General features: G+C 43.6%; 1 protein-coding gene across 5 annotated transcripts in view; it reads right to left on the bottom strand.

Annotated features, from left to right (window-relative positions):
- ST7 (suppression of tumorigenicity 7) overlaps positions 1-12,628 on the bottom strand; it is a 296,978-nt gene that overhangs the window by 13,319 nt on the left and 271,031 nt on the right. For all 5 annotated transcript variants that reach the window (XM_070423767.1, XM_070423769.1, XM_070423768.1 and 2 more), the window contains one exon: positions 9,387-9,537. In XM_070423767.1, coding sequence (XP_070279868.1) covers positions 9,387-9,537 — 151 coding nt within the window. The remainder of the gene's footprint in view (positions 1-9,386; positions 9,538-12,628) is intronic.

Here is a 12,628-nt window from a genome sequence, read left to right as displayed (position 1 = left end):
GCAGCTGTGAGATAAGCAGAGTGAGCCTGGAGCGGGAAGAGGCGCTGCTCATGCCTCCCCAGCTTCGCCTCCACCTCCTGGGCCTTTCCCTGCAAAAACGTGCCTGCAACTGCTCCGCGAGAACCTCGTGGCTTTCATGTCCAGGAATTTTGCAAGAGCAAATATTAGCACACTGATACGGCAGTGCAAATATGAAGGAAAATAAGGTCATTTAATCTATTTTATGAATTTGATTTATTTTATGTGCTATCCCAAACCTCCTAAAAATCTTTTCTGAGAAAACACTCATTTCCAAGAAATTAAAGATATATATGTATTTGCTTAAAAACAAAACAAAAAAGCGAGGCTACTCCATATACTACATGGCACACAAATGGCATCTGTCTGTTCCTTTGTGTGCATCGCCCCCTACCTTGATCTGTGCTGTGGCCCTGTTGGGGGTGACAGGAACCGGGAACCAGTTAATGAACACACCAGGCCCCCCACAGTGAGTCTGAGGGGTTGCACTGCTGCCTTCTACACCTGACCAGACACATTTTCTCGGCTCCTAGCCTGTAAGTGAGGTGCACAGCAAACACTTTCCACCAATACTGGAGGAAAATATCAACAGAACCAAAGAGTGGACAGAAGGATGGATACGGAAACAGGTTCATGCCTGATTTCCCCAGTGAGACAGATAAGCATGGAAGGTAATGCTTTGTCTATGCTGTCTTTCCAAAGAAGATCCAGAGACCCCATACAGACAGATTACTTGTAACAGTGAGAACTGAATGAGTCCCAGCTCTACCTCCTGAACATGTGAATGTCTTCCTCACGCAGCAAGGATCTTAGAGAAGTGAGCAGGCTCACATGGTCCCTGCACTGACAGAGCTCACTGCCCAGGGCAGAAAGTGGATGCGCCAATAATCATGAAAATATGTGTGAACGTTCCCACTGTGACAGCTCCTGATCGGAGAGATCCGTGGGGCTGTGTTTATCTGGAGGAGGAGGGGAGGGGGTGACAGCTAAAGGAGCTGAACTTGACCAGGCTAACAACTGCATGTCTTTGGGTGGGTCATTAATCTGTGTCGAGTCTCTTGGTCTGTAAATGAGAATATCACAGACCTGGCGAGGCTGTCAAAGGGACTACGTGTGACAGCAGAGGTCAAGGTGTCTATACACAGTGCCTGGCTGCTCAATACAAGTTAGTTTCCTCTTTCCCCTCCCTTTCTACTAACCCTCAGGTTCATGGTCTCTCTATTAGGCCATACTCTAGCTTACAAATAAAAATGCTGCTTGTTTGTAAACAATTAGAAGTACATATGATAGAATAGAAAATTCTCATCAAAATACAAATTTTATATTCTCACCTTTTACTGCATTGTAGGAAACTGCCCATGAGGGCTATGGCTTTTGTAAGACATTTGGGTATGACAACAGAGAAAGTACAAAAGTCAAAAGCTCGGGTTCTGGTCCACATTCTTTCAGTATCTAGTTAGTGGCCTTGAGAAATCAGTTTTCTTTGGTTAGATTAAATGATGTTCTACTCTAATTCTGAAGAGAAATTCTAGAGATTTACAGCGGATTCATAACTTGTTAGTAACTCTGGCACTCTGCTCCTACTTCCATGACAGTACTGCTCAGACACACACACACACACACACACACACACATGTGTGTGTATGTGCATGTGAGTATATCTGTACATATGTATACACATACACATGTTTCTCCCAAAGCATTTCAGAGTCTTACTCATCTTGGTATCCCCAACACAGTGCCCGACACAGGAGGGACTCAATAAATTTTTGTAGAGTAAAGGAATGAACAAATTAATGCACAATCAGAAAGAGCGGAATTTCCTTTTTAAAAACTAAGTGGATCCAAATTGTGGTCAGTCAGCACGACTGAATAACATGAAGGAGCAAGCTGGGCTCAGTGGGCAGAAGGTGGGAACGCATTGCCCTGGATCTGGACACTGGCTATTCGTAAATGGTAACTATCACAGGGACTTCAGTGGGCCACTGCTTCTCCCAAGAAACAAAACCTTAGCTGTCAGGGATGGTGCCGGGGGGTGGGGATCTCTCCTCCGCAGCCCCAAAGGTGCCAGCCTTTTGGAGGAAAGGTTTAGCTAGAGGAAATGCCCCAAGGCCCACATCTTACAGCAAGTAGCATTTACCATTAGGTTCAAAGAGAATAAATTAGAATCAGAATTTCATCCTATGCTTTAACAATGGGCTACTTTCTCCTCTCAAAGGAAATACTCTGCCTTAGTCCTCCTAAAAACCACCACCTTCAAATCTTATACATTATTTAGTGAATTCTTGGGGGATGGGGGGGATCTCCAGAAAGAAAATAAAGAGTCTTACTTGGTAAAGTGGAATAAATGGAAACAAAGAAAGGCTAAGTGATGTACCCCATGGCATACCAGTCTTCTGGTATATAGAATTAGAAAGTTAAATCTTAAAGTTCACAGTTGAAGTTAGCAGACTACCTTGCTTTATAAAATAAATGCAACCAAAACAGCCTTGAAAAGATCTAGGTAGGAAGGAGATAAGGCCGCATCAGTATTTAATACAGGTAAGACAGAAGTTGTGCCATTCAAAATAGGGCCCCAAAAGGCACAATACCATTGTAAATAGGACCCAGTGCAAGCGAAATCCTGCATTCATAAGTGCTTTTTATATTCAACTCATACTTGCAGTGGTGTGTGTGTGTGTGTGTGTGTGTGTGTGTGTGTGAGAGAGAGAGAGAGAGAGAGAGAGAGAGAGAGAGAATAACCAGAACCTACAGTGTTTAAAATAAGTATAATTCAGATAAGATGGCAGCTGTGTAATGAACTAAGAAACATATTTTTAAATCTTGTAAATTAAAACTTTCCCCCTTTCTTAATTATCCTGACTTTAAGGAATATATTGTGTAATTTCAAGGGGCTGGGACAGTGATGAATCAAACATTTTAGAAACCTTTGAAATGCTGATGTATTTGTGGTTTGAGGACTCTTTTTTTTTTTTTTTAACCACCATATGTTTCAAACCCAAACAATCTCTGCCATGTATCAGCTGAATTTGGGGGTTTTATAAAAAAAATGTGAGTTATTTCAGCCTAATTGTTGAGAAACTCACTTAATCCCACAAGATGACTAATGCTCCAGCATTTAAAAAACACACACAACATTAAAGAGGAAAGCAAAATAAACCTCCATCCCCGACCCTAAACAACACTTCTGACAGAATTTTTTTTTAATCTCCAAATTAAAATTTGACCAAAAAAATACTCATTTTTAACATGGAAACTAGTGAAATTAGGTGCTGCTACCTTCCTCCCTGAATTCCCTATTAATGAAAAGGGGACACTGAAAGGAAGTTGGGGGATGCCCTAAACTTTCAGAAGGAAGACAAACCTGATTTAAAGAAGAAAACCTACATTGGGAGGCTGGAGATGTCAAAAGGCACCACCATGTGGTGCACTGGAGGAAGTGCAGCGGCCTGCGCTCAGGCACGGCCCAGGGGAAGCCCACCACCTACTCCAGGAGGGAGAGGGAGCAGCTCAGGTGCTACAATCATCCTCTGCTCAACTGTGTGGAAGCCCACCAATGGGGCTGGGGGCTTTCAATATCAGGAGTGCTTCACAGTGCTCAAAAATTGGGTAAATTAAGTAAATACCACTGTAAGCAGGCAAGTCAGAATTCTGATCCAAGTCCTCTGATTTAAAATCCAGAGCTCATCCTAAACACAGAGAACAGTTTGGTGGTTACCATAGGAGGTTGGGAGTGAAACGGGTGAAGGAGGTCAAAAGGTAAAAACATCCTGTTATAAAATAAATAAGTGACAGGGATGCAATGTACAATGGTGACTATAGTCAATAACACTGTATTGCATATTTGAAAGCTGCTAAGAGAGTAGATCTTAAATATATACAAACTAGAGGCCTGGTGCACCAAATTCATGCACAGGAGGGGGGGGGGGTCCCAAAGCATTGATTGGAGGCCTGCACCCTCTCCAATCCCAGGCAGTCAGGGATCAGGCCTAAACTGGCAGACGGACATCCCTCTCGCAATCTGGGACCGCTGGATCCTAACCGCTCATCTGCCTGCCTGCCTGATCACCCCTACCCCCTCTGCCTGCCTGCCTGATCACCCCTAACCACTCTGCCTGCCTGCCTGATCACCCCTAACTGCCTCTGCCTTGGCCCCCAGCCTAAGCCGCAGTCTGGCCTCCCTCTGACGGAGGCAACCTGGCTGATCAGGTGAAGGCACCGCCCCCATCACCCCACTGCTGCTGCCACTGGCGGCCACCATGGCTGCCTGAGCCTTGGGTCTCGCAGCCAGACGTGGCTTGCCTGAGCCTCGGGCTGGCCCTGGGCAGCAGTAGCCGCCATCCACGGCTTGCCTGAGCCTCGGGCAGCTGCTGAGGCTTTGTCCAGAAGGATGTACGAAAGACGTCTGCCCTAATTAGCATATTACCCTTTTATTAGTATAGATTATCAAATCATCGCATTGTATACCTGAAACTAATACCTTATATGTCAATTGCACCTCACTAAAAAATAAATTAAAATAAAACAAAACCCAGAGCTCTGATGCTTCCATTTAACTTTGGACACTGATCTAGAAGTAATGGCAAAGGATTGCACACAGTTGTGTGGAGTTGGAATGGTATTCTTTCATCTAAATTGCATGACTGATTTATAGCTTTGTTTGTAAAAAAGACCAAAGTGCTTGTAATGAAAGATTATTTTTTAAAATTGACATATATATGTACATACACACACATATCCTAATATATAAAAACCCTGGGTCATAACGGCCAGTAATGACTGAGGCTCCACCAACTGGAAGTCAGTCCTTCAGTCAGCGCTGGGTTGCCACGGGTTTCTACTAGCATAAATATGTATATACTAGTGGCCTGGTGCATTAAATCCGTGCATGAAGGGGGGCGTCCCTCAGCCCAGCCTACCCTCTCTAATGGGGGACCCTTTGGGTGATGTCCAACTGCCGGTTTAGGCCCGAACACTGTGGGATCAGGCCTAAACTGGCAGTCGGACATGCCTCTCACAATCTGGGACCGCTGGCTCCTAACCGCTCACCTTCCTGCCTGCCTACTTGCGCTGCAAGCATGGTGCCCCAGTACTGACTGCTGAGGGGACTGTGAATCAGGGCCAGAGAGAGACCTGAAGAGAGAAGCAGGGACTGATCCATTGCCCTGTGGCAGCTTTTGATCAGCACTTGCCTCTCTCTTTCTCTCCCAGTCTGACCAGCAGCCGTGCCTCCATTTCTTTCCAGGCCTCCACTGGGCTGCTGATCAGCCCCACCCTTCTGATCATGCCCTGTTGATAGGCCCAGAGACGCTGACTGGCATAGAAACTGACCAACAGAACCAAATCTGGGCCAACTGTGAGGAGCCAATGGCTGCCTAGGAGGCGGAGCTTTTGATGCTGACTGGCATAGAAAATGACCAAACAGAACCAAATCTGAGTGAAGTGTTTGTTTGTTTGTTTTTGGGGCTGAGATCAGGCTGGCACGGGAGAGCAGTTGGGGGCAAGATCAGGCTGGCAGGGGAGGGCAGTTAGGGGTGATCAGGCAGGCAGGCAGAGGGGTTAGAGGCAATCAGGCAGGCAGGCAAAGACAATTAGGGGCAATCAGGCAGGCAGGAAGGTGAGCGGTTAGGAGCCAGCGGTCCCAGATTGTGAGAGGCATGTCCGACTGCCAGTTTAGGCCTGATCCCACAGTGTTCGGGCCTAAACCGGCAGTTGGACATCACCCAAAGGGTCCCCCATTAGAGAGGGTAGGCTGGGCTGAGGGACGCCCCCCTTCATGCACGGATTTAATGCACCAGGCCACTAGTATATACATATTTATGCTAGTAGAAAATATATATCCTTGCATAAAATTTGAAAAATACAAATATGAAGGGAAAAACACTTAAAATTTATTTAAAGATGTATTAATTTCCAGTCTCTTTCCTTTGTTTACAATTGGATTTCTTTATTTTTTTTAATAAAAATGGGCTCATTCTACATTTAAAATATTTAAGTCAGTATTCAACAACAAAAAATTTGGTTTTATATAAAATGATTAACTTTATAAACACTAGAAAGGGAGTAAGTATACAGCCTTTAAGTAGTGATGTAGAAGTTGAGGGCTTAAGCAAATGTTTCAAAGATAACTGGTCCTCTTATCCTTTTTCTATGTAGGAAAGGCCTAACTAGCTGATATCATAGAAAAGAGGAGTGAAGGTAAAGTGAACTTAGGTTTATATCATGGCTCCACCAACAATGGCTGCATGACATTCAACAAGTCATTCTACTTAATTTATCTGTTCCTCTCTCTCTTTTTTTTTTTTTAAAAAATATTGATTTTTCACAGAGAGGAAGGGAGAGGGATAGAGAGTTAGAAACATCGATGAGAAAGAAACATCGATCAGCTGCCTCCTGCACACCCCCTACTGGGTATGTGCCCGCAACCAAGGTACATGCCCTTGGCCGGAATCGAACCTGGGACCCTTGAGTCCACAGGTCGACGCTCTATCCACTGAGCCAAACTGGTTAGGGCTCTGTTCCTCTCTCTTATTTATTTTTTGTTTTTGTTAATCCTCACCAAGGAATATTTTCCACTGATTTTTTTTATAAAGAGTGGAAAGGAGAGGAGAGAGAGAAACTTTTGACATGAGAGAGACACGGCAATTGGTTGCCTCCCGCATGCGTCCCAAGCAGGGCTGGGGATTGAGCCTGCAACCAAGGTACATGCCCTTGACTGGAATTGAACCTGGGACCCTTCATTCCACAGGCCAATGCTATCCACTGAGCCAAACTGGCTAGGGTTGTTCCTCTCTTGAGCAACCAAGATGGACAACTCTGTCCTGCCTGACTCAGAACTTTACCAGAAAGAATGCATGACATGATGGAATTGCAAACCCTCTGTAGAATTACCCAGTTCTACAAACACTCTTCAAGGTCTTGGTGCTCCACAGGTATTTGGTAGCTAGTAGCATTCTCACGGGTCTCTTTTGGAAAACTGAAATGCATTGTAACTTCCCTGGAGTGGTTCCTATTGGTCGGTAAGAACCAGGAGCAGAATTTCCCTTTCCTATAGGTCTCTCATTGCCTTGCCATACTGTTTTACATATAAAAATTCATCTTTTTTTAACGCTAATAATTACATTCCCTTGTTTGATTTTGGAATTCACTATGTCACATCACATTTCTTGAAATCTCATTGTCCTTCCTGCTGATTTAAAGCATCTGTCCATTGTTAAATGATAATATGGGTAACTAATTTCCAAACAGAATTTCCAGTTAGTTCTCATAGAATTTCTTTGAGTTATGCCATTCCTAACAGCATCTCTCTCACTTCTTGCCCCTGTGCACCCTTTTGATCTTTTCTATAGAACTGACAACTTTTTTTCAATTGGATCCAATTGATAAGCTTCCATTACTATGTTTCCAAAATGCCAATGTAGGAATATGTTCTTGTTTGGTAAGTCAATCTGTGCATTTAATATATCCACAACTATGTTGAGGCTTCTCATGTTTAATCTTGCTGGGATTTTTCTGTTTGTTTGTTTTTTGGTGTGTGTGTGTGTGTGTGTGTGTGTGTGTGTGTATGTGTAAATAGAAATTCCTTTTGTCTTATTTGGGTAGAACATCTTAAATGCAACAATGACCAAAGCCAAGGGGGACTGTACATGTGCCCACACATGCCTGAGTAGAGTGTGCTGTCCTAACACATCCAAATACCAGCACCAGGACACCTGGAATATGTTAATGCACTTACAGAGTGTGTGGGGGTAGAAGCATCAATCAAATCAGCATCCCTCATGTTATAAATGGTAAATTATCTACGTAGACCAACTATTAATTCTCTAAAGAAATATTTTCAAAACAACTAAACAAAAAACTTTCAATCAACTTGAGTCCCATTCATTTCTATACACTCACTTTTACTCCATCCCATTTGGCTGCTCCCACTGCTGCCCTCTTCCTACTCTAATTTAGATTCCTACTAGGTTAGGGAAGGACAGGAAGAGGGAAGAGCAGATTATAAAAATAAAAATGGAAGCAGCTAAGACAAACAGAGTTAAAGGGATTAAAGGGATTAAAGAGACATTAAAGTTTAATAAAGCTGATAAGAGTAGGGAGGAACTACGAAAAAATTAACAGAAGACTCTAATATTTGTTTTGTTTCCCCAGGAAAGGAGGAAAAAACCTCATTCTACATGTCAAACTTGTTTTGCTTAAATTAGTGATAACAGAGTGTCAAAACATATATGTCCAATAATCCACAGTATTGGGTTTTTCCCTTTAATTTACATTCTCCCAGTGTCCTTGCTGGCCCAATTCTTCAAGGCTCGGTTCAATCTCACATGATCCGTAAGGTTACACATAACCACTCCACCCCAAAGACTTCTCCCTTCTGAAGAACCACTGGGCAGCTGCTACTTGTTACTAAACCGAATTAGACAAGAACTTCTCCAGGGCAGGGGCACATCTCACCCACATCAGAGCCTCTTCTTACACAGAATGATGGGATCTAATCACAGCCATCCTATATAATAAAAGCCTAATATGCTAAGTGTCTGACTGTTCAACTTGTTCAACTGTTCAACCAGTTGCTATGATGCACACTGACCACCAGGGGGCAGATGCTACAACTGGTAGGTTAGCTTGCTGCTGGGATCTGGCCCATCAGGACTGGGCGAGATGGGCCGGACACACCCTGGAGCCCTCCTGCAGTCCCTCCCCAGCTTGGATCATGCACTGGTGGGGTCCTTCGGCCCTCTTGCAATCCGGGATCCCTTGGGGGATGTTGAAGAGCCGATTTCCGACTGATCCCCACAGGAAAGGCCAAGGGACTCCACTGGTGCACGAATCCGTGCACCGGGCCTCTAGTCTAACATAATCTGCCACCGAACACCAGGGTCCAATGGCCATTGCTCTTGTTCTGAAGCAGAACTGCTGCTCATTTGTGTTTGGCCACCTGACTCTAGTAAAGGAGAACTGTGCTCATTAGCTAACCCATCCAGAAAGTCCATTGAGAAGTGGTAATAAGAGCCCAGCACAAGACCTAACACCAGGCCAAAGATTCCCACAATGGCATGGGGTTGTCCAAGTCTCCAAAGAGGGTTTTCCGCTGGTAGGATGCTCCTATGTTGGAGCATCCAGACTCATCGCATATGCTGTAGAAACTTGACTTTTTGAGCTGCTGAGATGGCACCACCATAGTAACACCCACCACCACCAAGGAAATGGAGAGCCTGAGTAATTAACCATCTCACAGTGATGAATATCACAAAGAGGTACAGCTATTGATGTGCAGATAATTATTCATCATGGACAATCAGGGTAAAAACAGTTTTAGCATCTTTTCATGCTCTTAAAAAATGTTTCAAAAAAAGAAAATTACTTACTGCCTTCCCACGTACAATGCAAAAGATTCAAAGCCCCTTCCACCCTCTTCCAGTGTGCCAGGTGAAAGAACGCATATGCTATTGCTTCACTGTCCCCTCTCTTCAGGATATGTTCTGGGGGTAGAATTAAGCTTTTCATTTCTAGTAGGTACTGAAATAAAAAAGCAGGAGACAGATGCATTAATACACAGTCATTTGGAATTCAATACTGAAAACAGAAAGCTTGATTTTCCTAAAGCCACCACTCATAAGCATTTCATCAAACCTGCAACCCCATTACTACATTTGAAGGCAACAACTAAAACATCCAGCAATCCAAAGTTTGCTGATAGGTAATTAGCCTTGTACTAGTTTACCACAGTGAAGATCAGAGGCTTTAAGGCTCTGATACTGTAAACAAACAAATAAATAAAGACAAACAACAAAAAGGAAAATTTAGAAGATGCAATAATTTGGTATACTAGTATAATTTTTTACCTAAAAATGATGATGGAAGGATGTGCACCAGAATGAAAATATATAAAATGGACACATGAAGGTTAAGAAACTATATAACTAAACCAGCTGAGCTAGAGAGATTTAAGATCGAATAGCACTGCCCATTACTTTTTCTATACTGATTTATCAAGGAGAAGGACCCAGTCCTGTGAAAAGCGCCATCCATCACTGCTCAGATGCTGGAGGGAAGAGGGGTAGCAGCCAGAGCATAGGAAGACCCAAGGCAGGGGAGCAGTATACTAGTAGACCCCAAAGTACAATGTTCTTTTAGGTCCTTTCCCAAAGACTGGAGGGTTCTCAGCTTACACTTCTTCACTCCTATCTTCTACAAAGGAGGTGGGTACAGGCAAGAATGAATATTCTTCCTGGAGGCTCAAAAACCACTAACTGCCCATTTGTAGTTTTTTGTGTTTAGGACAGAAAGGGAAACAAATTTAGGATGCTATTTTACATTTGAAAACAGTAACTTCTTCCTGCTGCCTGGCCTTCCATTTATTACTCATTAGCTCCCTTCCCCATTTGTTCCCAACACACATACACACACACAACCACCACCAACCACCATCACATGAACCTATCATTGCCTTTAAAGTGGAGATTAACAAAAATTACAACTAAACCACAGAACAACCATCATTCAGAACCACCTAAAATCTAGCTGAATGGAAGCCCTTCAACACGGGATTTAAAGAAGAAACCACACTGAGACTGGTAGGAGGGGGGGAGATATGGAATGAGCTGGTGCTACACCCATTGTGTGGCAGATAAAAATTAGGAGGGATATCTTGGCTGTGGAGGGCCCCTTGAGGAGCGAGGGGTCCCAGGCCTATACCAGGCCTCCCAGCCCAGGGTTCAAGTGCCAGGAAGAGAAGGCCCCATAACTTCTGGCTGTAAAAACCAGCGGGGATCGAGGCTGAGGGAGATAAAGGGCTGCTGGAGTCCCAGGCAGTCCCTCTTAAAGGGCCTGTGCACAAATTACTCGAACTCACTCCCTCAAAGCTCCATCACCAGGGCAGCACCTTGAAAGGAACCAGGGACATATGGGGAGAAACTAGATTGTCTGGCAACAGGGCAAGAGCTGGGTGGAGGCAGTGCAGCTTTCTGCCAGAGAAAAGTGCAGGCAGAAGCCATTGTTCCTTTGCTAAGTTTCTCCCCACTACCCCCCCAGAGCAAAGAGCTAACAGGCAGGTGCCATATCTGAGTCACCATCAATCTGGCTCACAATATTCATCCCACCATGGTGAGTCCCTCAGACTGAGCCCCAAGCAACTGTGGGCCCATCCAAGCTGTTTTCAGAGGTGCTTCCATACAACTGGCTTTTATTGCCTCATGCTTCAGACTTCCCTAAAATCACACAAATAAGCAGCATCTGGCTTTTGTGTACACCATACCTCTTGCTAAGTGGTCCCAGACATGACTCTAGCAGCATCTGGCCTTGGTTTACAGCTTAGCCTCTCTTGGGCAGCTGTAAGCCCAGCACAAGTAGCCCCACCCTGTGACCCATAATCTGAGGCTAATCAAACCTGAATACAATCAGATTGCAGGCAGAGTGGGTCTCTGGAGGCTTTGAGTTTGCCTTATTTCCTTCTGGGGCCACGTCTAGGAAAAGTAGACCCCAGTGCACATCTTGGTCCTTCCCAAAGACATCCAGCCTCAGCACAGAGAGCTATAAGCTGTGGATTGCTGATAGCTCTAATCAGGGTACTCAGGGCCAGTCACAAACAGCATCTAACATTGTCCAGCACTAGAGATTGGAAGTATTAGCAGATCTACCTAACACAAAGACACAAACTCAAAGAGGCAGCCAAAATGGGGTGACAAAAAAGAAAGAAAAGAAAGCCCCAAATGAAAGAACAAGAGAATTATCCAGAAGAAGAGCTAAATGAAATGGAGATAAGAAATTTGTCAGACATAGAGTTCAGAATAATAATGGCAAAGATGCTCAATAGCATTTGAAAAGATATAGTAACTATGAAGAATGACACAGCACTAATATAGAACGCAGTTGAAGGAATACAGGCAGATAAGGAAAAGCTGAGGATCGGATCAGTGAATTAGGCAGACAGGTTATAAGAAATCAGTCAATCAAAGAACCAAAAAGAAAAAACAATTAAAAAACAGGAGGGCAGCTTAAGGGAGCTGTGGGACTGCATAAAATATAACATTCACATCATAGGAATGCTTGAGGAAAAGAAAGTGAGCAAGGGAGAGAGAATGTCTTTGAAGAAATAATAGCAGAAAAGTTCCCTAATCTGGTGAAGGAAAAAGTCAGATAAGGTCAAGAGGCACAAAGAGTATCACGAAAAAAGAATCTGAACAGGCCCATGCTCAGACACATCATAATTAAAATGCCAAAAATTAAAGAAAAGAGAGAATCTTAAAGGCAGCAAGAGAAAAACAATTTGTTACCTACAAAGGAGTACCCATAAGGCTGTAAGCTGATTTCTCATCAGAAATTTTACAAGCCAGAAGGGAATTGCATGAAGTGGTCAAGGTAATGGAAAGCAAGGATCTGAAACCAAGATTACTATATCCAGCAAGGCTATCATTTAAAATAGATGGTGAAATAAAGAGCTTCCCAGACAAAATAAGACTAAACAAGTTTATCACCAAAGACTAAAGGAGTTTATCACGACCAAACCAGTATTGCAAGAAATGCTAAAAGAACTGCTACAATGAGAAGAAGAAATAGAGAGACAAACATAAAGAATTTAAATGGTAATAAATAAATATCAATAATTACC

This window comes from Myotis yumanensis, unplaced genomic scaffold, assembly GCF_028538775.1.
Source record: "Myotis yumanensis isolate MYYU_CA2020_CCGP unplaced genomic scaffold, mMyoYum1.0.hap1 SCAF_9, whole genome shotgun sequence".
Taxonomy (NCBI): Eukaryota; Metazoa; Chordata; class Mammalia; order Chiroptera; family Vespertilionidae; genus Myotis; species Myotis yumanensis.
The sequence above is the reverse complement of the archived record's forward strand: the minus strand, read 5'-3'. Positions and strand labels throughout refer to the sequence as shown.